This window comes from Hemicordylus capensis, chromosome 2 (genome assembly GCF_027244095.1).
Source record: "Hemicordylus capensis ecotype Gifberg chromosome 2, rHemCap1.1.pri, whole genome shotgun sequence".
In the NCBI taxonomy this organism is placed as follows: domain Eukaryota; kingdom Metazoa; phylum Chordata; class Lepidosauria; order Squamata; family Cordylidae; genus Hemicordylus; species Hemicordylus capensis.
The window spans coordinates 265,916,573-265,943,935 of NC_069658.1; the positions used below are offsets into that span (position 1 = coordinate 265,916,573).

At 45.5% G+C, this 27,363-nt stretch overlaps 1 protein-coding gene across 7 annotated transcripts in view; it reads right to left on the reverse strand.

The window, feature by feature from the left end:
* Positions 1-44: 44 nt before the first annotated feature.
* Positions 45-27,363, reverse strand: part of CAMK1 (calcium/calmodulin dependent protein kinase I) — a 54,104-nt gene continuing 26,785 nt past the window's right edge. For all 7 annotated transcript variants that reach the window (XM_053301584.1, XM_053301587.1, XM_053301588.1 and 4 more), the window contains exons 6-12: positions 15,681-15,807; positions 13,056-13,131; positions 11,369-11,481; positions 7,517-7,595; positions 5,429-5,516; positions 4,756-4,852; positions 45-1,474 (exon numbers count right to left, since the gene is read on the reverse strand). In XM_053301584.1, the coding sequence (XP_053157559.1) occupies positions 1,410-1,474; positions 4,756-4,852; positions 5,429-5,516; positions 7,517-7,595; positions 11,369-11,481; positions 13,056-13,131; positions 15,681-15,807 (645 nt within the window). In that variant the 3' untranslated portion in view covers positions 45-1,409. The remainder of the gene's footprint in view (positions 1,475-4,755; positions 4,853-5,428; positions 5,517-7,516; positions 7,596-11,368; positions 11,482-13,055; positions 13,132-15,680; positions 15,808-27,363) is intronic.

A 27,363-nucleotide genomic window follows, 5' to 3' on the forward strand; every position in this document is an offset into this window, starting at 1 on the left:
TCTCTTCTTCCCACACCCCCTGAGATAGGATAAATAAAACCATATGCACTTCCTTCCTTTTTAATACAAGAACAAGCAACAAAATAGAAACTTCAAGTTCGAAAGTTCTCCTTGAACCAAGAGGGTGGAGAGAAAGAACAGGAGAGAAAAGTGAGGACCTGTGAGCTTCGAGATGAGGAGGGTCAGCAAGGGAAGGAGGACCGGACCATGGAAAGAATCCTGGTTCTGCCAGCTGGGTGGTGCCAGGGCCAGATTGGCTGAAGACAGACACAGCTTCGTAAGAGCAGGCACAGTGGGCTTTTGGTGTTGCAAACATACAGGCCAACAAGTTGAACGCTGGATTTGATGAGTTGGTTCCCATGCCATGGAGGTGTGGCCGCCTTTCCCTCAGATCTTAGGTGGGCTTCCTAACTATTTGGTTTTGGGTTTGTTTGCTTAAATGTTGAAACACACACACAGGGGTGCATGTATTCATTCTTCACTTACCTCTTCAACCACCCCAATCACAAACATTTAAAAAACAACTGCAAAACTGTTCCAGGAGTAGAGGGGTTACTGGCTAATGCCTATGTATCACTGGGTGTCCGCCACAGTTGGCATTTCCCTCAGTTCATCCTGAAACACACTGAAAATCTTCAGCACTGTGTTTCTCCCTCACCCTACAAGTTCTCCTTGGGACAGGAAAAATAGCAGGTGTGTTTTGAGGGCTACAGTCAAACCAACCAAATGCTCCTCCAGGCCAGCTCAATACTTCATGATGGCAGAAAGACATAATTCCTCCTGCCTGGAGGAGCCCCCCACTCCCCACAAGGGCTTGCTGTGAGAGGCTACAAGATAGAGCAGCTGCTCCTCCACTAAATGAAGCAGCTTTACCCTCCCCTAATGTGTGAGACTTGTGGCAGCTGGAGCTGGCGGTGCTGCAGGCCCCTTCACACAATGCATCTTCTCTCTGCTTAGGGCTCACTTGTTTGCATGGACTGATTAGGGGACTCGCTTAACATTTTTCGTGCCTTCTAGCTCTACGATTAGATGAAGAGCTGGAAACAGCCCCTTCAGTGACCCAGTGCTGTAAAGGGCCATAGGGTATTTCTTTTCGAGATCTGGACAGGAGGCTGAGGGACGGGCCATTCTATGGCGGAGCAAGGGAGAAGCATCTCCAGGGAAGTGTGTGGTTCCTAAGGGATCAGCTCCCACCTCCAGGTTTGGGGAGATGCAGCTTAACAGGAAGAGCTTTCAATTCCCCCTGCAATGGGGATTCGGCCACACTTTGCAGGGAGGAGTGTGGTGGCAGTCCCAGACCCTTCCTGGCTCTGCTGGTGGCAGCATGGCAAAATTGGGCTTGGATCTGCCCACCCAGCTATGGATTGGTGCTGGCACTGCCATCTGTCCTTCTGTCCACCAAGGAGCGTTCAGTCCTGAGGTTGACGGTGAGAGTTATTCCCCAAGGACTCCTCGCTGCTACTAGAAGCTGAGCCTAGAGGAGGAAAGAAAGTGGGCTGTCAGGGTGGAATTAACCAATAAGCACACAACACAGCAGTGCAACAGCGTAAAGGGACCTAGCCCCATCTTCTAGTCTGTCCCCTGCTAACTGAGCAAAGAGGCACCTTAAAGTGGCGATTCTCTTTATTCAGCAGGGGGAAAGTAACATCCCCAGCACAGCAGCCCTCTTGTGGTTGTTGGTGTCTATCTTATGTTTCTTTTTTAGATTGCGAGTTCTTTGGGGACAGGGAGCCATTTTATTTATTCATATCTGTATAACCTGCTTTGAGAACTTTGTTTTGAAAAGCAGTATATAAATATTCATCATATTCATTTTCATATATTAAGTGGCCAGATTTGTGCAAGTTTTACCGCACCTTCAGTCATCCCTCTTGCAAATACTTGAATTGTTTTAGCAAAACCTAATTTCTTGGTGATCACAGAGGACATATTTAAGGGATCTTGCAACCCAAGTAATTTCCCACTGCCCTACAACCAAGAACATCCTCCACACTTTAGTAACATCTCCACAGTTATCTTCATTAGATGCAGTTGATGAAGTGTAGTCCACAAAGGCTTATGCTTCAATAAATTTACTATTTTACAGAGTTCCACAAGATACCATTTATCTTAGGTAAATAGAATTGAGGGTATTGATGAAAGAAGCTGTGGGAGAAGCGAATGACTCATGGCCAGGAGCCCACCAGGTAACTTTTGCATCACACGCACAATATCATATTCCTTTATTCTGGTGGTTTTACTCATGTCCCTTTGAGACAGGCAGTACTCACAAAAACTGACACAATTTGACCCTATCTTAGCCACGAGCAAGCACTGAAAAAAAGTGGAGGGGAAATTCTGGAGCAGGTAAAAAGCACATGCATACACAGGGAAGGAGGCATAGGGCAGAGGTGGAGCTGAAACAAAGTTCCATGGACATTCAACATTTGTCACAACTTTACAGTCATCATTTGAGTGACAAATCTGAACGAGTCAGCATCTGAATGTTAGGTGTGAAGCGTTATCCAATAATTCAAATGGTTAACCATTTGAATTATTGGATAACGTTTCACACCTAACATTCAGATGCTGACTCGTTCAGATTTGTCACTCAAATGATGACTGTAAAGTTGTGACAAATGTTGAATGTCCATGGAACTTTGTTTCAGCTCCACCTCTGCCCTATGCCTCCTTCCCTGTGTATGCATGTGCTTTTTACCTGCTCCAGAATTTCCCCTCCACTTTTTTTCAGTGCTTGCTCGTGGCTAAGATAGGGTCAAATTGTGTCAGTTTTTATGAGTACTGCCTGTCTCAAAGGGACATGAGTAAAACCTGTCCACCAAGACCTCTTTATTTGCGTTAAAAAAAATTCACCAAATATTGCAGGTTACAAGCAAAACAGTTTCAGTGTAAAATACACCATCTTCTGTTGCTAATACAACTCTCAACGATTTTTAAATTCCTTCCCACGAGATAAGCAATAGGCGGGAGAGAAGCATCACAGCTACAGAGGTGATGTTTCTCTCTCGCCTATTGCTTATCTTGGGGGAAGGAATTTAAGAACCAGAGACATTCAGTCTGTATTAGCAACTAAAGATGATGTATTCTACACTGAAACTGTTTTGCTTTTAACACGTAACATCTGGTGAATTATATTTTATTTTTTGTGCAAATAAAGAGGTCTGGGTTAGGGGTGTGCACGGAACCGTGGAGCTGCGGTCCGGCACTGGGGTGGGGGGTTCCAATAAGAAATGGGGGGGGCGTTACTCACCCCGGAGACAACCACACCGTAATTCACTGAGCAATCGGGCGGCAGGATATCTCCCTGCCGCCCGCTTCATTCCCCGCTCGGCGGCTCCGTCCTCATGTACTCTAAAGAATCCTCCTCCTTAAGCATTTAGACCCTTCAAAGCCCCGCTGGCGCTCGGCTGGCGGGCGCTCGGCTGGCGGCCGCCCCAAGAGGACCCCTGCTGCCCCCATCCTTAAGAAATAACCTCCCATTGCAAGGGGACGGCAGGAGAGCTGCCTGCCGTCCCCTTCCGCTTTGCCGGTCTGGCTGCAAAGGGCTTCTAAGAAGCCTTTCGCGCACGTGCGCAAAGGGCTTCTTAGAAGCCCTTTGCAGCCAGACCGGCAAAGCGGAAGGGGACGGCAGGCAGCTCTCCTGCCGTCCCCTTGCAATGGGAGGTTATTTCTTAAGGATGGGGGCGGCAGGGGTCCTCTTGGGGCGGCCGCCAGCCGAGCGCCCGCCAGCCGAGCGCCAGCGGGGCTTTGAAGGGTCTAAATGCTTAAGGAGGAGGATTCTTTAGAGTACATGAGGACGGAGCCGCCGAGCGGGGAATGAAGCGGGCGGCAGGGAGATATCCTGCCGCCCGATTGCTCAGTGAATTACGGTGTGGTTGTCTCCGGGGTGAGTAACGCCCCCCCCATTTCTTGTTGGAACCCCCCACCCCATCCTCCCGAACCAAAACCACCCCGTGTCCGGACCGGTCTGGAGGCCTTTAGAATGGCCTCCGAACCGGTCCGTGCACATGACTAGTCTGGGTGGACAGAACTGTTTAGAAGTTAATATGTGCATAGCATCGCCAACATCAACTTTTTCTGCTAACATATCAAACATTAAGACCAAACAAGTATGGCCCCACAATAAAATGTTGCAGTATATCCCTGGTGTGCATGTGTTACCTGAGCCTCTGCCTGAGCATGGTGAAAATTTTAGGTTGAAGCCAAAGGGGTTGTCTGTGGGAGGAGTATTCTTGAGGGAGTATTTTGAAGCTGAGAAATCCCCACTCTTTCTGTTCAAGCCCTCCTTCCCCACACTCCTTGCACCTGAATTACATTAGCTCCACTCACCTGGTTGTTTGTTAAGTGCCCTCTGAGTCCACAAACATTTTGCTCCACTGAGTTACAAGTGGGCAGTTTGGGGTTCCCCCCCAACTTCAGATTTTTGTGAAACCAATGTTATCCGATGGTTACCCTGACTCTGCTAGTACCTCCATCTCAACCACAGGTGCTCTGGCTATGTGTCCATATGGATTGTAACATTTCCAGCTGTTTCGGAAATAGATATATAGATTTCTTCAAATATAAAGACACTGCTATCAAATCTTGGGTGCATGCTTGGAAGAATATATTTGGCCAATGTTTGGCAAGGATTCACAGAGCAGAATTCAAAAGAGTATTTTAGAAGCAACGTTTGCTTCAGCTGTAGACTAGGGGCCACTACAGGATAGTGAGGAAAAGAGTCCATGCCATCCAGGGGCACTCCCAGCCTCTCACCGTTGCTCTCCTGAATGGCTTGACCAGGTCCCTCTTGACTGGTTCCAAGGTGTAGCTTCCTCATATGCCTTACCACAGCAGTTGCATTGAAGGCTTGCTATGAAAAAGGGGGGGAAACACAGATATGAAGGTGAAGGAAACTGGAGCAAGAGAGAGAAACACTGAGGAGACAAAAGCTCTTCCTTTCCCCCCTCCCCACATCTCCAGCACCAACTGCTAGCAGAAAGTGTGACAGCAAATGCAAGTTCTCATCTGTGTGACTAAGATATACCTGCATCATGGGCTTAAATTAGATGAACAAGTTGTTCCGTTTCCCCAGGGATTCCTGCGAATTGAAGTTTATGAGGCGGCTGGCCAGAGACCTATCAGAATTCTTTACACCAAACTAGAATTCCCAGAAATCTTGGGGGCAGACCATGCCAATTAAATTGGTATAAAACTCATGTAAGTCTGTAGTGTAGATACACTCCAAAACATGCACGTGAGCCTCTCATGTTAATAATGCCATGTGTGGATGTTATTAATGCGCACCAGAACAAGGCAAAGAACTCAAATGTATACTCTGACCAATATAGGCTTTATATTTGCATTGCCGTCTGATTTAAGCAGGAACGGATTTAAGCCTCATATGTGAGAATACCTTAACGCCTGGCTACAGGTGGTGCACCCTCACCTTCCACTTGCTCTTAGCAAAATTCTTTTTGATCTGCTCGCTGACTGATTGATGGATGTTCTTGTCCAATGCCGTGTCTCCAGCAATCCTAGGAAAGAAAGCAGATTGGTTCTTGCTAAAAGTACTCTACTTATTCCAGTCATTGCAGGAACTTCACATGTCATCATTCTCTAGTACAAGCTACATTAAAGTGGTCTGGCAAGGGGGGAAATGCCAAGGTCAGGACAAGGTGGCTGTTCAAGACCTGCCTGGATCTTAAGATAGTATTTAGTGGGTTGATTCTGGGCAATCTCACCTTTTGAGGCAAGATGGGTGGATACCAAAGATGGGACCTTTTTGGTGATGGCGACTCAGAACTCTTTCTCCATATCAGCTTTCCTGGCACCAAGTTAAACATTTTTTAGGCAATAGTCCAGAAAAATACATGCTTTTACCTTTAAACAGTTTTTAACTGCTTTTGAAGAAAGTGTTGCTTTGTTAATCAAACTCTCATTGTGTTAACTGTTTTTATTGTTATTTTTACTGTAGGTTATAAATCAGCTTGTTAATAACTATAGGTATATTGTAGGCTATAAGCCAGCTTGATAACTATGGTAGGTTATACTGCAGGCTATAAGCTAGTTTGAGAATAAAGGTTAAAAAGTGTGTGGTCAAGTTGATTTCGACTCATTTATTAAAATACGGGATATCCATGTTTTCAATAAATAAGATATGTTGATATACACTTCTGCTTTTTCCAGGTGATATTCTTGCAGCCATTACAGAAAACTTGGTTTTTATTTATCTGCAGGTTGATCATTATGGGGAGAAAAACACACATAGACACAGACACACACAGTATTAGATTAACAGCAGCATTATTCTACCCCTGACAATCCAGTTACCAGAATTGTTGAGAGAATCTCCTAATATGCTCACATCTGTCCAGCAAACACCCCCACCCCATCCAGGCAGGTATGCAGGACTACTTTCCAGGATGACTTGGGACAAAAAAACCCCTATCCAATTCCCTGCTAGTACTATTGTCAAAGATCACTCAAAGGACATGATTTTTTTCTGAATCCAATATTTTGACATAATTCTGGGTGTGTGGAAGCATGATGGCAACAGGTGAGTTATGGGCGAGGGGCAGTGGAGCTAAATTAAAAAGGGGGTGTAACTGGAGACCATGAAAGAGGGACATGGAAAGACACGTAAAGTACAGAAGCCCTGCTTCCTGCCGGACTCCTTCACAAACAGCTGCTGCATGTCAAAAAGCCAGAAATGTGAAGAAAGCAAGAAACCCTCATGAACACAAAGGTTCTTAGAAATCCAGATTGTGCACCCAATACGTCCAAGACCTCGTTGTAATCTAGGTATCATGACGCCTCGTTTACGTAGTTTGTTTGGCTGTCAGCCTAAGCATTCTTCCTACTATTCGCAATCTATCAAGATTTGCTTCAAACTCATTGGAAATTTCTTCTACACAAACAGAGTTAGGATTGGACTGTTAATATGCATAGCACTTAGGAACCTCCTTGATGTTTATTTCTTTAAAAATATCCTGCCTTGTTGGGATTCAAGGCCAAATACTTCAAAGGCTTCAAATACAGTATTAAACAAAGGAGAAAAACATACGGCTGCAGATCAAAATCCTAGCAATTCAACTGAATTATCTGCAAACACGTCCCCATTATTGCTGCCGAAAGCTCAAGCAAGCACAAAGGTTTACCTGAGACAGACAAACCACTGATCCATCCTGTCCAGAGAAGTATACCAAGTGGCAGCTGTTTCCCTGCTCTGCGGCAGCAGTCTTCCCAGTCCCACAACTGGAGAACCCTTTTTAGTTGGGCTGAACAGGGAGCCTTCTGTGGGCAAAGCACGGGCTCAGCAACTGAACTAAGGCCCTCCCTGTGACATCACAGTCCGTCATATTGAGCCTCCTGACAACCTCATCAGGCAGGACACTGAGTTCTAATTCTTGGAAGGAAGTCAGTATATACATTTTTTTAAAGTGGGGGCAGAATACACAAATATTAATTTTCTCACAAGATTCAGTGCTTTGACCCAATCCACCAAAATGGCTGATGGGCTTTCAATCCCCCTTACCAAGGATGCTGCAGTGCCTGTTCACAGGTGAAGCGTTTCTTGGGGTCTCTCTCCATTAAATGCTGGATGAAATCTTTGGCTGGGATCAGAAAGAATACAAGCAAATGAGCCAAACACTCTCTCACACACACACAAAGCTGCCTTATACCAGGTCAGTTAAATGATCCATCTAGCTCGGTGTCTACAATGACAGACGGAAGCTCTCCAGGTTTTCAGATGGAACTACCTAGAGATGTCAGGGATTGAACCTGGGACCTTCTGAATGCAAAGCTGATGCTCTAACACTGAACCATGGCGATTTCTCTTCATTCTACTGTTCAAAAATATCTCTGTGTGTGTGTGTGTGTGTGTGTGTGTGTGTGTGTGTGTGTGTGTACACACACATGCACACCACCCTTCCTAAAGTGGCTCAGGGCGGTTTACATTAAAATAAACAACATGATAAAACCATTAATTTAAAAAAAACCACAGATTAAAATTAAAACTAGATCTCATTAAAAGCCAGACTAAAGAGATGGGTCTTCAAGGCTCTCCTGAAGGCCTCCGAGGAAGATAATCCTCTTATATCCATGGGGAGTGTGTTCCACAACCCAGGGGTAACAAGTGAGAAGGCCCAATCCCAGGTTGCCACCAGATGAACTGATGGCAACCAAAGACTGATCTTTCCTGATGATCTTAATGAGCAGTGGGGATCTTGTGGAGAAAGGCGCTCTCTCTGGTAAACTGAACTTAAGCCAAAGGTAACAACAAGCATTTTCTACCTTGCCCGGATACACATATCAGCAGCCAGTGCAACTGTCTGAGAACAGGCATAATGTAGTCTCTGCGGGATACCCCAGAGACCAATCTGGCTGCTGCACTTTGATCTAACTGAACTTCCCAAAATACGTGCAAAAGTAGCCCAACATAGAGCACATTGCAGTAGTCCAACCTGGAGGTTACCAGCTGGTGCACCACTCTTTTCAGGTCATTGTCCTCAAAGAATGGATAGAGTTGTCGAATCAATCAAAGCTGGTAAAAAGCTGTCCTGGCCACAGCCTCAACCTGAGGCTCAAGTGTGAGACCCAGGTCGAAGAGCACTCCCAAACAATGAAACTATTCTTTCTTGGAGAGTGTAACCTCGTTCAGAATAGAAAGTTCTGTCCTGTGTTGCAGATTACGACCCCCAACAATGAGCACCTCTGTCTTGCTTGGATTCAGCTTCAATTTATTATCCCTCATCCAGCCCATTACTGTAGGCAGGCATTTAAGGGGCTAACACCTTGTCATCAATATCAGGAAATGGAGAAATAGATGTTGGTATCATCAGCATATAGATAACATCCAGCACCAAATCCTCTGATGACCTCACCCAGCAGTTTCATGCAGATGTTAAAAAGGACAGGTGAAAGAATGGAGCCCAGGGACTCCACCTAGTAGCTCCTGTTTTGAAGAGCAACTGTCACCAACCACTGTAAAACAGGGCCTCCTATCCCCAACTCCCTCAGATGATCCAGAAGGATAACATGGTCGATGGTATCGAAAGCCACAGAGAGATCCAAAAGAACCAGCAGAGTCACACTCCCCCTGTCAGTTCCCTGGTGAAAGTCATCTATCAGGCCAACCAAGACTGTCTCAATCCCATAGTCCGCCCTAAAGCCAGGGTCTAGATCAGGCATCCCCAAACTGCGGCCCTCCAGATGTTGCTGAACTACAACTTCCAGCATACCCAGCCACAAAAAATTGTGTCTAGGGATTCTGGGAGTTGTAGTTCAGCAACATCTGGAGGGCCGCAGTTTGGGGATGCCTGGTCTAGATAATCAATCTCCTCCAAGACCGCTTGAAGCTGGTCAGCCGCCACATGCTCAGTCATCTTACCCAACCATGGGAGGTTGGAGACTGGTCTATAATTATTCATCACCAGGGGATCCAGAGTGGGCTTCTTAAGAAGGGGTCTACCTCCTTCAAACAAGGAGGCATACCCTCAGTGAGATATTAATGATATCAACTAGGCCAACTCCAACAACCTCCCTGCAAGATGAAATCAGCCATGTTGGACAAGGATCAAAAGAACAGGTAGTAGGCCATACCACTCCAAGCAGCTTGTCCACATCCTCAGGAGTGAACTCACAAACTGAAACATCCAATCTGACCTTGCAAGAGGGATTGCTGGACACATCCCTAACTGGCCCTGCAGAAATACTGACGTCCAGATCAGCCCAAATGCTAGAAATCTTATCTGCAAAAAGCTTATTGAATGCATCACAATGAGAAACTGTTTCCGGAAACAGATTTGAAACAGAAAGAGCTTGGGTTAAACCCCTAACAATCCGGAACAGCTCTGCTGGATGAGAACTTGAAGATGCAATATGCACAGAATAAAATTGCTTCCTTGTTGCAATTATTGCCACAGCACAGGCCTTCAAATGGGCTCTTTGCTGTTTTATATCAAATTCAAAATGAGTCATCCTCCATTTGTGCTCCAGTCATTTACCTTGCCGCTTTAGCTCCCACAGGTCTTCTATATACCATGGAGCTAGTTTTGAAGCGGGTTGGAGAGGATGCTTAGGAGTGATCATGTCAACTGCCCTGGGAAGTTCCCTGTTCCAGGTAGCCACCAGGGGCATCGTCCAACAGGGCACTGACAGAATCACTGCAGAACCGACTCCCAAACCCTCCAAGGCCCTTTGGAATCCTACTGGATCCAACAGCCTTTTTGGGTCCACCATTCTAATAGGTCCACCTACTCCCTAAAGGGGTCAGACGTAACTGTGAGACCACCCTTAACCAGAAAGTGGTCCATCCATGACAATGGGGAAACTACAGGAGACCCCACCCATGGAACACCCCCCTGATCTGAGCAAAAGACCAAATCCAACATGTGACCAGTAACATGCATAGGTCCTAGGACTGATTGGGCAAACCCACAGTTGTCATAGCTGCAATGAACTCCTGAACAGGACCAGACAGGCCAATCCCAAAGTGGACACTGAAATCACCCAGCATCAAAGCCTGAGTGACTAACAGCAGCTCAGCAACCAGCTCCATCAGCTCAGTTAGGGAGTCTGTTAGGCAGTGGGGTAGACAGTACACTAACAGAATCCCCAGTCTATCCCGAGTCCCCAACCTAAGGTAAAAACACTCAATATGTCAGTTCTCTGACAGGAATCCTGGTAAGGGAGATGTTATTCTTATGGACCACAGCCACTCCACCCCCTCACCCACTTCCCCATACCTGCTCAACAACAGAGTGCCCTGGGGGAAGAAGTTGGGCCCACACAGGACCACTAGCCTCCCCCAACCAGTTCTCAGTTATACGTCAGGTCAGCTCCATCTACAATCAAATCATGTATGATTTTGATCTTATTTTGAACCGACCTGGCATTACAAAGTATGTAAGGTTTGTAATGCCATGGTTAGGTCCAGTGGGGAGCATGAGTATGATTAGGTTCAGTGGGGAGCAGTGTTCCCTGTGATTCCCAGATGTTGTTGACTACAACTCCCAGAATCCCCAGCTTCAATGGCCTTTAGCTGGGGATTATGGGAGTTGTAGTCAACCACATCTGGGAATCCCTCTTACAGGGAACGCTGGTGGGGAGTTGGAGGCCTGAGAGTTGACAGGGCAGCTGGCAGGGAAAACAGTAATTGAATTACTGGACTCCCCCTGTAACGGCATGCTGGCCTGTCAGCACCAAATTCTGTATTCCCCACCACGACTGAAATAGCCACCCCAATCTCCTTGAACACACCCCCTCCTCCATCTTTTACAAGAGAGCCCAGACAAATCCCTGTGAACAGCCTGGCACAAGCCACTAAAACAAAACAAAAAACTAAAACTGAAACTGGAGGACCTTGAGCATAACTTCCCCTCACCTGATTCCGAAATGTCATCCCAGTAGGGGGAGTCGAATTCATACTCCGCCTTCAAGATCTGCTCAAAGAGCTTTGTGTCGTTCTCATCGTAGAATGGAGGGTAGCCACACAGTCTGAGGGGAGAGAGTGGGGACACAGCACGTGTGACTATAAGGCCCAAGGGAGACACACTGAGGGAACGGGGAATAAAAACTTATAGCCTGAGAACAGGCGAAACAGTATGGAGAAGTAAGGTAACTGCATGGGGGAGGAAGAGAAAGAAAGAGATCAGGTTATTTCCTGGCCTGGAGATTAGAATGTTTCACAGTACTTATAGAGCAAAGCAAGTGTGTGACAATCCTGGTTGCCAGATCATCACCTGGAGATGGTGCCTACATCAAGGCACCAAGTGAAATTGAAGCTACGGCTGCTCAAACCCTGTTCTTCCATCTTCCTTTCAACCCTGCTGTGGGCCAAACGTAATGCCCTGCTAGCAAGGCTCAAATTAGAGAAGAGGAACAGATTTTGTGATGACTTCCTTAGCTGATGTTTTTGACAGTTACACTGGATACAGTAATTGGCAGCCAGACAAAATATTTACTCGCCAGATTATTCCTCGAGCTATGTTGATTCATTATTTGTCAGGATTTCTTTCCACTCACCAGGCATCATTTTTCAGGCATTAAGTGGGGTAGTGGATTTCCTGAGCTCTGGTAAAATTGGGGGGGAGTTGTGGGCTTCTGGCTGTCACTAAGAGCTTCCATTAATCTGAACACTACTGTTAGCCTCAATAGGTGGGGGGCCCCACAGCTGTGGCCTCACTCAGTGCCTCAGAGCCTTAAAAAATGCAGGCACTATCTCAAAGTGAGGACTTAGCGAGTATGTCTACGATAGTGCTATTCAGATATGGAATTTGCTACTGGATGCAGAATGGTACACTCTTGAATCTCAGCTTCAAAACAAATAAATAAAACTGCAAGTCCTTTGCTGTGAAGATAGATTAGAAGATGCCTGGGTAATGCCTGGTAAACTTTCAGAAAGCTAGGATGGGGGCAAAGAGGAGGAGCAGGATTTCCAGCAGGGACCTAGGGCTTCAGCCCCCTCCCCTCCCACAGCAAGAACCAGCCAAGCTGAATAAATTATGCTAACCAAACAAACGTGTACAGATTTGCATAATTTGTACAAGTTGCAGACTTCTTTTTTTCCCTTGGGTTACGTTAGCAAAGGTTTTTGCTAAAAATGTTTTAGTGTGAGGTACGTACAACCCATAATAAAAAGTTGCCAGTTCTTGACCCAAAGGAGGGTTTCTGTGCAATTTAGTTGGACGGTCGGAAAAAATGCTGTTTTCCCCATCGCAGTAGCATGGCGATTACAGAAGCTGTAGTCTCCCCACCAGGCTTTCATTAAAGAGAGAGGGATTTTTTTTGTGGCAAAAGGTGACCACCCGCAAAAGAGAGTTTGCATCAAAACAAGAGTACTGCAGATGGTTGTGCCATAGTCTGCAGGGGGCGGGTCAAGGAATAAAACAAGGGAGCCATCAAGGAGCACACAGAGCACTTATATGAACACAGTGCTGGAGACACCATGGAAGGATAAAAATGGCAGGACGTCATCGGGCATTCAGCTCAATAGGACTCCTTTGATAAACCTGCCTATCCAACCCCATCTGCATTGCCCTACCTGCCTCCTACCCCGACTCAATACATACAAGATGTAGGCGATGACTCCAATAGACCAGCAGTCAACGGCCTTGCTGTAGGGCTTCTGTGCCAACACCTCAGGAGCTGGACCAGACAATGGGGGAGAAGGAAAGAAGGCGACCATTAGAAGCTGAAATGCCTTATTGCCCCTGACCTGATTCACTGGCAAATCTAGCCCTTGTAATAGGAATCTCTCCCTAGTTTGCTCTCCCAAGAAATCCCTCACAATAGGTTACAGAAGCAAAGCCCAGCTGGATCAGGTCAAAGGCCCATCTAGTCCAGCATCCTGCTTCATGCTGTGACCAACTAGGTCTCTCAGCTCTCCTGTTTCTGCTTGTCTTTTTTTATGGTGGATGGCTTTTGGTTTTTTTTCTGGTTTATTTGTTGTTTTATGGTTTTTACTGTTCAACTGATTGTAAGGTGTGGAATGTTATTTTAATGGAGTTTTGATGTATTTTAACTTTTGTAAACACCTTGAGTTGCTTTATGAAAGGAAGTATAAAACTAAAATAAATAAATAGAAAATAAATAGAAAACAAACAAACAAACAAACAAACAAACAGAATAGAATAGAATCTAGGAAGCATGCAAGCGGGACAAAGAATGCAACCTGCCCTCCTGCTGGTGTTCCCTAGCAGCTGTTGTTCTGGGGCCTGCCCTTTGATCCTGATGGAAATATACAGCCATCCAGGCCAGTAGCCATTGATAGCTCTTATCCTCCATATATGTGTCTAATCCCTTTTAAAAACTATCTAGTTTGGTGGCTATCACCACAACTAGCGGCAGTAAATGCCATAGTTGAACTACATGTTATATGAAGAAGTACTTTCTTTTGTCTGTCCTGAATTTCCCAGCATTTAGCTTCAACAGATGACCCTGGGCTCAAATATTATGAGAGAGGGAGAAAAATTTCTCTTTCCACTTGATCCACACTGTGCATTCTTTTATAAACCTCTGTCACATCCCCCCTCTTATCTGCCTTCTTTCTGAGCTAGAGAGACTCAAACATTGTAGCCTTTCCTCATAGGGGAGTCGCTCCAGCCCCCTGATTACACCCTTTTCTGCATCTTTTCTGACTCTACAATACCCTTTTGAAGGTTGGCTGCAAACCTCCCTCATTCCCCAAGACAATCCCTAGTCCTGGCCCATGAGCAGTGCTGCTCTACCTAGCTTGGTACCCCCATTCAGATCCTTCCTCCAAAACCTCTGCTTTTAGCTCTTGTTCCTCTCCAGCTCCATCCCATCCCATCCCATCCCATGGGTCTGACTTTAGATAGAAAACCTTTGCCTGGGCTGCACAACTTCAGATGGCAGGTTGGGGCTGACATTATTTAATGCTCTTCCATAGAAAAAAACCATTCTCTCCATATAGAAGACTAGCAGGTCAGCAAGAAGGGTTCCAAGTCTAACTTCTCCCTAGCACGCTAATTTTCTATATGCAGGGAACATTTTTGTATGGAGGAGCATTTGGTTCTGTGAACCCTGCCAGAAGGGTGTAGCCCACACAGGCTTACCACCCCTCACGGTGGTTCCACACGGCACTTAAAACAGCACTACATTTCCTGGTGACCTCCATTCATGTGGGCAAGATTCTCCTATGTTTACTCAGAAGTAAGTCTTATTACAACCAATGTCCCACATCTCCTGCCACTGTCCCTTTAATTAGCAGTTTCCACCAGACCCTTCTCTTTCAAAGCTGTTCTGCCCTTGTAATTGGTTGCTTCCTGTTCACTCGCCTAGCTGTGGCATTCCTAAATTGGCTCTTAGTTTCTGTTCTCTGGGCTTGTGGGTTGGGGGAGGCTTCAGTGACTAGTTTCCTTTTGGCAGCCAGAAGAATTGCTCTTTTAATTAAAAAAAAACAAAAAAAACACAACAGACCACAGCTTCACAATTATAATAATAAACAATTGAAGCAAAAACACAGAGTGAACAAATGATATCAATTCTGAAGACGACCGCTAGAGTGGAAGTAACCCTTGGCTGGCACTCTGCCAGGGAGGGGAACCCCTCATTTTAAGAAGCCCCTAAGGCTGCTTCAAACATTGCAAGTTTTCTTATACGGCTAGCATTTTATGCAGACAAAAGGTGTGCAAAGCGTGTGGAGATTCTCATGTACAGCAAGGGCTACGATGGCTATAGGCTACCTCCAGGTTCAGAGGCAGGATGCCTTAGAACACCAGTTGCAGGGGAGCGACAGCAGAAGAGGGGGCATGCCTTTATCTCCTCTTGCTTGTGTGGCTTCTCAAAGACAGCTGATGGGCCACTGTGGGAAACTGGTGCTGGACTAGATAGGGCTTGGACCCGATCCAGTAGGGCTCTTCCTATGGATTACATGCTGGGAGCCTGCAGCCAACCACCGTTTCACAGTGCAGGTACATACGGAGACACACATGTGTGGTTTGTCACATATCACAATGTACACATGATCTGCATGCTTTTTCCTACTCAAAAGTGCTATCCATATTTGGAGAGGTACTTATAAACTCCTTCTTCTAGGTAGGCTGCAGACAAACCCTAGCCCCACCCTCCAGGTTCAACATCCTCATGAAAATCCCATATAGCACCATGTGGTTTTCTTCCTCTGTAAGCCCAATTCACCCTATTCATTCAGGAAAAAAGCCTCTGCTGCTCACCCACATAGCCAGGAGTCCCACACGCTGTGGACATGACACTGCCTGAGCCTTCAATCTTTGATAGCCCAAAGTCACTTATCATGATTTTGGAGTCTTCATCCAGACTGTAATATAGCAGATTCTCAGGCTGATGGGAAATGAAAGCAGGGAGAAAGAACGAACAGACTTTAATACAGCATGCCAAATTCCGAAATTATTTCAAAGTAAAAATGCACAAAAACATCTTCAAGACCATAGAAAGGGACATTTCTACACATCCCCCCCAAAAAAGAACCACACCACACCACCACCACCAAACCCCACCACCACCACCACACACACACAGAGCAAGACAGATAAATCTGGCCCCAAACAGGACATGGAAGATAAATAAATGCTATCTATCTATCTATCTATCTATCTATCTATCTATCTATGAGCACAATAAAGTAAATCATACTGACAGGAAACCCCAAGGTGTACATTTCTGGGGATGATAAGAATTTTGTGTTAGAGATCATTAACCCTCAAACAGAACTTTGGATCTCAAGTTCCCTGGAACATCAGGGAACTCCTGGTAACTGGGCAAAGTGATGACTCTCTTATATTTAACAGAGGGAGACAGCATAACTGTTCTTATTCAGTCCAGCATAACATTCTTCTCAGTGGCTGTCGATATCTACTTTGGGTTTCATTTTAGAGTGAGCGCTCATTTGGGACAGGGAACTATATTCTCATTTCTTTTGCTATGTAAACTACTCAGAACCTTTTGATGAACAGCAGTGTGCATTTGGGTGTGTATTCTAAACAATAATAATAGAAGTTGTGACAATGGGAACATTTAAAGTTTTTAAGGTAGACACCTGCAGCCTGCTAGAACCATGAGACTCAAGACACTCAAAACCTAAATATGCACAATGGAAATCATGACAGTTTTATAGAGTAAAGAAAGAAACTCATTATGCAACTTCAGAAACTGGCTCAAGCAACCAAGAAATCAAAATGCCAAATGAGAAATCCTTTCCGTCTTACTTTCCAGAAAGCTCTGCTACTCAAAGGACCAGCTAGGAAAGCTTTATTTCCACAAGAGAGAACTGGAATAGTCCATGCTATCTGATATGACACAACCTGTTATCCAGAGCTGAACAAGACTTGTGAACTAGCAAACAAAAGGTCAAACTTGACTTTTGAGGGAACTGAAATGTTATCTTCTTGATTTGAAAATATATTTTGTCCTGCTAACTAGACAAAAGCACCTTTTAAAGCAGTGACCATTATATTTAGAAGGCAGAATCACGGCAGCTGTTCCTTTTCAGCCCATCATAGCATGCGGCTATGTCCCAATAGCTGCTGCTGGTGTCTCTCCTTTTGTTTCCTTTCAGACTGTAATACCCTTTGGGACACAAAACCATCTTCTCATTCTCTTTGAGAAAGGTTTGTTGTTGAAAACTGTTATATAATCTTATTTATAATACGATTATATAAGAGTATAATATGAGTGTTATATACTCTTATTTATTCATCCTTTTTATTTATTATTTCTCTGTGTAAACCACCCTGAGCCATTTTTGGAAAGGAAGTATAGAAATCAAATGAATGAATGAATGAATGAATGAATGAATGAATGAATGAATATAAAATAAAATATTATTTACAACAGCTTGTAAGCCTCTACTGGCATGCCCATGCCCATTTCTTATCATTTATTATTATTTATTGAATTTATATACCGCCCAATATCAAAATATCTAGGCAGTGTACAGAATTAAAACATAATGTAAAATACAAAACATTAAAAATTCATAAAAAGATAAAAATCATAATAGATAAAAACAATTAAAATTCAAAAAAAAACTGATATCAGTTGAAGGCCTCAGAAAATAGGTGCGCCTTCAGGGTCCTCCTAAAAACAAACAGAGAAGGAGATGCTCTTATTTCAGCAGGGAGCAAGTTCCAAAGGCCTGGTCCCGAGTTGCCACCAAACAAGTTGGCAGCAACCATAACCAGACCTCTCCAGATGATCTTAATAGGTGACAGAGTTCATGATAAAGAAGGTGCTCTCTTAAGTACCCTGGACCTAAGCCATTAAGGGCTTTATAGGTAATAACCAGTACTCTGCATTTCGTTCGGAAACGTATCAGCAGCCTGTGAAGTTCTTTTAGAATTGGTGTTATGTGGTCCCTTCGTGTTGTCCCAGAGACCAATCTGGCTGCTGCATTCTGAACCAATTGTAGTTTCTGAACTATGTACAAAGCAGCCCCATGTAGAGTACATTACAGTAGTCAAGCCCAGAGGTTACCAGCATATGTACCACTGTTTTAAGGTCATTTGTCTCCAGAAATGGACATATCTGGCGTATCAGCCAAAGCTGATAAAAAGCACTCCCGGCCACAGCCTCAACCTGAGAAACCAGGGAGAGTTTGGGATCCAGGAACACTCCCAGACTACAACCTGATCTTTTAGAGGGAGTGTAACCCCATCCAGAACAGGCAAATCTAAACATAAGAACAGCCCTGCTGGATCAGGCCCAAGGCCCATCTAGTCCAGCATCCTGTTTTGCACAGTGGCCCACCAGATGCTGCTGGAAGCCACAGGCAGGAGTTGAGGGCATGCCCTCCCTCCTGCTGTTACTCCCCTGCAACTGGTACTCAGACCCCTTTTTGAAAATCGGTGTTATATTTGCTACAGACCTCTGGTACAGAGCCCGATTGCAGGGATTAGTTATATATTTTAGCAAGGAGGTTGGCAATTTCACATTTGAGTTCTTTGAGGACTCTTGAATGGATGCCATCCGGCTCTGGTGATTTGTTAGTTTTCAGTTTTTCCAGACAGTTTAGAACATCATCTCTTGTCACTTCTATCTGACTCAGTTCTTTAGCCTCCATCCCTAAAAAGCCTGGTTCAGGAACAGGTATATGCTCAGTATCCTCTGCTGTGAAGACGGACGCAAAGATGGACTCATTTAGCTTCTCTGCAACCTCCATATCCTCCTTAATAATCCCTTTTACTCCCTCATTGTCTAATGGTCCAACCGCCTCCCTGGCAGGTTTCCTGCTTCCAATGTATTTAAAGAAGTTTTTGTTATTCCTTTAAAGACGTTTTTGTTATTCTCTCAGATCCCAATCCCTACAGACAGTACCTCCGTTTTATTTGGATTCAACTTCAGCCTGTTAACCCTCATCCAGCCCAATACCACCTCCAAGCAGGCATTTAAGGGGGTCATGCCATTTCCTGATCAAGTTGGTATAGAAAAACAGATCTGGGTGTCATCAGCATATTGATAGCACCCCAGACCAAACTTCCCAACAATCTCTCCCAGCGGTTTCATGTAGCTGTTAAAAAGCATTGGAGACAGTATTGAGCCCTGTGGAACACCATACTTTAGCTCTCATTTTTCAGAGCAAAAGTCTCCAAGCGACACCATCTGGAATCTGTCAGAGAGGTAGGAACGGAACCACTGTAAAAGAGTGCCAACCAATCCCACCTCCTTCAGGCGACCCAGCAAGATACCATGGTCAATGGTATCAAAAGCTGCTGAGAGATCCAAAAGGTGTGGCAGAGCCACACTCCCTCTGTTGATTGCCAATTGGAGAACATCCATCAGGCCGACCAAGGCAGTCTGAACCTCACAGCCCACCTGAAAGCCAGTCTGGAAAGGATCTAAGAATTCTGTGTCATCCAAAACTGCCTGGAGCTGAGAAGCAACCACTCACTCAATCATCTTACCCAACCAAGGAAGATTAGAGACAGGTCTGTAATTAGCTAACTCTGAGGGATCACTGTAAAGCATCTAGAATAATACTAAATTCAATCAGTCCAGGCAAACATCAATTATTTTCCGACTTGACAATAGATTCAGTGGATAGCTTCAATTCCCTGTCTATAAAATGGGAACAACCACCTACTTCAGAGGAACATATGGAGAATGAATGAGATTAAAGATTTCACTGTGCACATTTACCTAGGAGAAAGACTTACTGAGGATGGAAATGTCCAAGTATATGTGCATAGGATAGAGCTATAAGATTGATAAACAGCTGTAATGGACAAAGTGAAATATAAATCCATAATGAAACTAACAACTGTTTCTGACAAGACACGTTCACGTGAAGAGCATGCCCAGAATAATCTGGGTCTGTCTTTTGATAATTTCAGCAACTATAGAATAAAAATAGGAGGAGATCTCATAGGTCACTGGGGCATAGCTACAATTGAAACGGGGGAGTGGGGGATGTACCTGGCCACCTGAGGGCCCATCTTGACCACTAACCTTTTTGTCCCAGGACCCACTCCAGCCTTGGCATGCCCCTGAAGGTCACAATATGTTAAAGGCCAAGCACATGTCAAGTCATAAAATGGGACAACTGGCTTAATCTCTTCAAGAGTTTACTAGAATAACCTCACATGCTATCACATAGTTGCTCTGCGATAGCATGCAAAATTGTTCTAGTCACCTCTTAAAGAGATTAAGGAAGTTTCTACACTAGGGCTGTTTAGCACTGCTAGGGCATTGCTTTTCCACAATATGCTGGAAGAGGAATTAAAGCAGTGGTTTCACAAGGGACTAAATACCATTATAAACTCTGTAAAAAAATACAGCAATGATCCAACACAAGTTTACTCAAAAGTAACAGTGATTAGAGTGTTGAACAGAATGGGGCTTACATCCATTCTGGATATAATGGAAATGGGCACAGGACTGCAGCCTGCAGTTAACAAAATGTCTCCCTGATTTTCACAGCAATGCCCAATGCAAATTCCCCATTTCCAATCAGGTCACCCAATAAAATAAAAATAGCATCATGTTTATTTTATCCTGGGTTTATCCTGACCCCTGCTAACTGGGCAAAAGAGGCAACTTTTTAACATGCTGATTCTCTTTATTTAGAAAGGGGAAAGTAACTGGCCCTGTCCACCCCCAGCACAATACATCCAGTGACTGTTGCTGGTGTCTATCTTATGGTTCTTTTTAGACTGTGAGCCTTTTTGATACAGGGAGCCATCTTATCTATATATTTATTTCTCCTAGACGTACCCGTCACTAATCCCATGTGTGGCAGCTCTCGTGAGAGTTCGTGAGCAGCTGCCGATTAGCAACGGGATGGGGAGAAAATAGGGATGCCAGCTGCCAGCAAGCTGGCTGGCCGGCGGGAGCAGGTGGCGGCAGGCTGGCCAGCAGGAGCAGGCGGCAGTGGGCCGGCTCGGCCACTGGGAATTGGTGGGAGGTGGCAGCGGGCTGACCCCGCCACTGGGAGCAGCAGGCAGCGGCGGGCCAGCCCAGCTGCCGGGAACTGGCGGGCGGGCCAGAGGAGGTGATGGGCCAGCTTTCCCGCCAGCCCGCCAGCCAGAAACCACAGGCGGGGATGGGGGGAGAATCATGCCGGCAGAGGTGCAGATGCTCTGCGCCCAGCTCAGCTAGTTTATTTATTATTTCTCTATGTAAACCACTTTGGAAACTTTTGCTGAAAAGCGGTATATAAACATTTGTTGTTGTAGCAAAGTAGAAATGAGAACCTAGCCTTCAGCAGAGACTGCAGCATTAAGAGCCTGGATTTCTACTAGCTGATGGGTCAAGGCTGGCAGTGTGGCATTTGGAGGCAGTAGCAAAGGGAAAACATCAGCCAGAACCCCTAAGTCAGGTGAGCCTCCCCTATCCAGGGTGCATGTTGGGGCTGGGGACAGATGGACTAGAAGGCGGGAAGTGCAGAGCAGAGGTGTGAACTGGCAAAGACAGGAGAGGAATTGTTCTTTCCCCCACACTCCAAGCCTTTGAAGGACAGGCATGATGAGCAGGAGGGGAGGAGGAATCTGAGTTGGGCACTGCTGCTGGAAGCAGAGACACATTTGCCAGCTAAAGGCTGCCAGGGAGCCAGTATGCAATGGCTGGGAGGGAAGCAACTCATTAAAGAGACATAACCCAGAAAACTCTCAATAACACTTTGCTCATCTACACTCAACAGGCTTGCAATGCGTCACCCCATGAAACTAAATGACAGGAAACGTAGGACCAACAAAAGGAAGCATTTTTCCCATGGAGTGCATAATTAACCTATGGAATTCTCTGCCATGGGATGTGGTCAAGGCTACCAGCCTCGATGGCTTTGAAAGGGGCTTAGCCCTTTCCTGAATCTGATTCTTAATAGCTACTAGTCTGGCTATAGGCCGCCTCCAGCCTCAAAGGCATGATGCCTCTCAATACCATTTGCAGGGGAGTAACAGCAGGAGAGAGGGCATGCCCACGTCGCTTGCCTGTGGGCTTCCCAGAGGCATCTGGTGAGCCACTGTGTGAAACAGGATGCTGGACTAGATAGGCCTTGGGCCTGATCCAAAACGGCTGTTATTATGTTTATGTAATAACGTTATTATGATTATTTTTAAGTCACAAATCAGATTTGAGCAAGCATTCAGAAAACACTGGAAAGCAGTACATTTGCAACAACACTGTCCGGATGCTGTGTAAAAAGGAAGTAAATGAAGGCTACCCTTCAGAGGGAGGGAGACACCCTCTGTCAGTGACCTGAAACCTACTGGGTCTCAATATGTCACCCCTTGGTGGACTTTTGAGGTCTCCTTTTTATTCCTGGGCTGTGCCTTCCCTTCTTTCTCCCTCCTTGCCTTTCAGCATCTGTGCTACATGAACTCTATACTCTGGGACAATCAAGATATCCTTGGCTTTGACAAAGATCCCAGTAAAGCACAATGTCACAGAGTCTACAGAAATCAACACAACCACAGGATCAGCAGCTCTAAGAAAGCACAAATAGTGCATTCACCTGAAAACCAGCAAGCTCAAGTTACGATTTCCATGGGGCAAGGCCAGCCTTCCAGTGAAGCAATGTGAAGCAGTTGCTTTGAGCAGCAGACTCCAGAGTGGGGTGCTGTTTTCCTGCCTCCAGCGCTACTGCTGTGCTGCCCTGAAATGTCTATGGCTGGCATGGACACAAGGATCCAACCACAAAGGCTTAGATAAGAACTAGCTCCCAGAAGCAATACTGGCTGAGATTTCTAACCAGCTAAACAGGTCAGAGTGTCAAAAGGGAAAAGATATGGGTAGAATGTATCAAAAGGGTGGACCTATGCTAAAAAGAACCCAAAGCCATTTCCCCCGAATACAGCTTGGCACTGCTTCACGCTCACTGTCAGATACTAAGGGTGTGCCACTACAGCAACTTCCCATGCTCCATTCAGTAAAGGAAAAAACAGCTACCTCTTTTCCCAGGACGGGGGCACACACAGAATTAGATGCTTGTAGAACAGGGACAGCGCAGCAGACATCTGCTGCAGCAGGAAGGCAGAGGGCCAGCATAGGTTCTGCAACTGAAAGAGCAGCAATGGTGGATATGCTTCCCTGAGATCAGGACTACCAGTCTTTTGATGTGGCAACATACAGCCACCGGAAAGTGCTGGCCTTGTTCTAGGGCAGAAAGTAGATTTGGGATTTACTGGTTGATCTCAGCGATTTGCTCTCAGGCAAGGTTTTCTGACTCTTAATCAATTAAAGGTAAAGTGTGTCGTCGAGTCGGTGTCGACTCCTGGCGACCAGAGCCCTGTGGTTGTCTTTGGTAGAATACAGGAGGGGTTTACCATTGCCACCCCCCGCGCAGTGTGAGATGATGCCTTTCAGCATCTTCCTCTATCGCTGCTGCCAGATATAGGTGTACTCCATAGTCTGGGAAGCATACCAGTGCGGATTTGAACCGGCAACCTCTGGCTTGCTAGTCAAGTCATTTCCCGCTACACCACTAGGTGGCTCAGCCTTGGTGTACTTCACCTGTAAAATAGGACTATTAACTGGTTGCCTTTGACCAGATTGTGCTGCAGCTCCACTGGCCAAGTTTAGAGGTTTGTGTTGGAATCTCTGATCCAGGTAGAACTCTGATATAGATTTGCAATTGTATATGCAGGTCATCCCAGTGTATGGGGTGCAGTAGTTCACTGGCTCTATGCCCTGAGACACCATTTTACTTCTGGCCCAATCCCTGAAGTCACTATTTTGCACCTGTGTCTAGCTGGGGGGATGTCAGAGTTCTAGTCAGAAGAAGGAAGAGGAGGAGGAGAAGCTGCAAGGGTGAAGTTCTATCACTGGCGAGGACAGATGGTGGCAAGAGCTTAGTATAACAATAAGAGTAATCTTGGGATTTTTCTCCTTCAAAACGGCCTTTTAAAAAGGCATATTTGGAGGAGTGGTTGTGGAGGCTGCTAAGGTAGCACTGCACTTCCAAAGGGGGCGGGGTGGGGTGGGGTGGGGTGGGGTGTGTGTGTGTGTGTGTGCGCGCGCGTGTATGTTTCAATAGCAAGTGATCTAGATTTGGACTGCAGTACATGAGAAGGAGAAAAGTTAACCCTTTCTCCCCCAGCCTGCACTTCCAACAAAGGTAACCTCTCTGAAGCTGCTATTTACTCCATAAATAGTGTTCTCAGTCTTGGGTTCTCAGATATGAAGACGACTAATATTTATATACCACTTTTCAACAGAAGTTCCCAAAGTGGTTTACAGAGACATAAATAAATAAAATGTTGTTTGACTATAACATGTTGTAGTCAGAACCAACCCAGATGCTGTTGGACTACAATTGCCATCATCCCCAGTCACATCAGTCAAAGGCCACTGGCCATAATGGGAGCTGTAGTGCAACAACATCTGGAAACCCGGGTTCGAGAAGCCCAGCTATAAGGGAAGCTGTCATAGGAGGCCAAAAGCAACTTCCCTCCGATATGGGCTGTCTACGCTCAGCTTCTATTAGGCCTACTTTCCACTACATAATCTCACATTTATTTTGTGGCGAAAGTTAATACATTAAGCTATGTTTGACAAAATGGGATACAAAGTTGATGACGCCAAGAATTAAATCGGCAGTGGTACACAGTCTGGAGCACGGACAAGCTGCGCTTAACTGGGAAGTCCTGTCAGCTCTGCTGAAACCACAATTTAAAGTGAAACTAAGTTTTAGCATTTTCTTTTTCAAATCTCAAGATCTCTTTCAAGTTTCTTAAGAGACATTGGCAATTTGGTTGATTCATCAAGCCAGAGGATGATGTTTCTTTTGGTTCAGCTATACATACTAAACTCACAGGGGTAGGTTATCAAAGGTTCAAAATGGTCCATCAAACACTTTAGCAAGAAATGACAGGTTCTGCACTACACAGTGCTTCAGTCTTCATGTGCTTGCATTTCACAGCTCATGTGACTCAGTGCATGGCAGCTGAGAAAAAGGCCAATTCCATGCTAGGGGTCATTAGGAAGGGGATTGAACATAAAAATGCTAGTATTCTAATGCCTTCATACAAATCTATGATGCGGCCATTTGAAGTACTACATACAGTTCTGGTCTCCGTATCCTAATGAGGACATTGTAGAACTGGAAAAGGTGCAGAAGAGGGCAACCAAGTTGATCAGGGCCTAGAGCAACTTCCTTATTGCTTTTTAGTTTGGAAAAGAAGTGACTAATAGGAGCCATGAGAAAGGTATATAAAATTATGCATGGAGTGAACAGAGAGAAAATTTTCTCCTTCTCTCACAACACTAGAACCAGGGGTCATTCCATGAAACTGAAAACCGGGAATTTTAGGACCGACAAAAGGAAGTACTTTTTCACACAGCATGTAATTAATCTATGGAATTCTCTGTCTTGGGATGTGGTGATGGCAGCCACTAGCTTCAATGGCTTTAAAAGGGGCACAGACAAATTCATGGAAGATAGGTCTATCAATGGCTATTAGTCTGGTGGCTATAGGCCACCTCCAGGTTCAGAGGCAGGATGCCTCTGAATACCAGTTGCAGGGGAGCCACAGCAGGAGAGAAGGCATGCCCTCAGCTCTTGCCTGTGGGCTTTCCAGAGGTCTGGTGAGCCACTTTGTGAAACAGGATGCTGCCTAGATAGGCCTTGGGCCTGATCCAGCAGGGCTGTTCTTATTCACATGAATGTGCATCAGAGACAAAGTGCATTTCTTCCTCAGAGACTTAACTTTCCAGAGATTCTAGGAAGGGAACAGAATCCCAAAGAACAACAACAACATCAGCAGAATCTTTCATCCACATAATTTTGCCAGTGATTTACTAGCAACAGTGCCAAAGAGATAGGGACTGTCCTTGGTAAGGAGGGGCAGTTGGAGCACATACGTTCAACAGCAGACCTAGGTTTGGGAATGTGGATCCCTGCCAGACAGCTGCAAAGTGGCAGGATGAGGGAACTGCTTGCAGCAGAGAAGCACTGGGTAGGAGGAGAGCACTTAACCCTTCCCCTGCCTACCACTTCCCCCCTGCAAAACCCCACCTTCAGTCACCTTCCCTCCTGCCAGGGTTCTGGACTCATATTTGTTGCATTGTGGGGGAAAGCAAGCTGCAGAGGGAAAGCAGCACAAAGGGGAAGGGTTAAGCGCGCACACACATGCTAACGACTGGCTTTCTTCTGCAAAATCAGCCCCTCACTTAGCAGCTGTCTAGTGGAGGCCCGGTTTCCCAAATCTGGGTCTGACACCAAACTAGCCTGAGGCTCACCCCTCTTTGAAGAAAAATGCAGAGAGTGACAGACTAGTAAGGAACTTCCTCCTGGTCAGCCAAACTGAAAGGAACTATCTCCCTACCCCTCTATTAAGTTGAAAAATATCCTAATCAGCATTTTTTCCAGATGGAACTGACAACAACAATATATGCTGTAGGAAGTCCTGCTGTGGCAATAGAACTTTCTGCTTCAGCAGAAAGTCTTAGATCATATATAGTTGTTGTTCAGCAGAAGATCCAAGCAGAAAGCTTCAGATTGCTTCAGCATAAAGTCCAAGTAGAAGGAAGATCAGGCAAGAAACTCCCTTAAATGGCTAGGAAGCTGCTTATGTAACTTTTTTTTTTCTGAAAAGAAAAATGAAGAGAACCTGGACTAATCATCTAGCTTAATACAATTATGGAGGACTTTTTTTTAAAAAAGCTTACAAATATCCCTCCATATCAACTCTGTTCTTCCATCTGTTACATGGAAACAGGATGTACCACAACTGCCACTGGATTGGAAGCATATCCTATGAAAAAGGCAATGTTGTTCCCTTGACTTTGAAGGAAGACCTTCAAAAGTACCGCTTTCTGCAGGGAATAGCGTTTGGTAATCTAAGGGTGAAGGCAGACATAACATTTTTATAGCAGAGGGGCTACTCTGAAAGCACCCTCACTGCAGTCAGCCAAGCTCTGAAAAAAACACAGTTCTGCAAATTTAAAGTAGAAGCCAGCTGTGCACAATGCTGACCCCCTGCTCCTGGGTTTAATCCCTGCCCTCTCCAGTTGAAGGACCTCAGGGATAGGGCTGGCAAAGATCCTTCCCTGAGATCGGCTGACAGCTGGAGTAGACAAGACTGGGATAAATGGACCAATGGCAGGGGCGTAACTATAATAGGGCAAGGGGAGACAGTTGCCTTGAGGGGGCCCAGAGGCAAGTCACATGACTGACTCCCCCAGCCACGCACCCACCCGGGCTTCCTTCAGTTGTATTCATCCTCCGAAATTGATGTGAGTGTTAAGACCTGGAGCTGATCTTGTCTCTGGGCCCACTCCAACCTTTCTACGCCCCTGACCAATGGGCTGACCCAGTATAAGGCAGGGAGGGACCCTAGCATGGGGTAAAGCACATGGGTTTCATGCATAAGTTCAGCTAAAGAATCTCGGAGATAGCAGGGTTGAGACCAATGGTCTGATTCAGTACAAGGCATCTTAATGCAT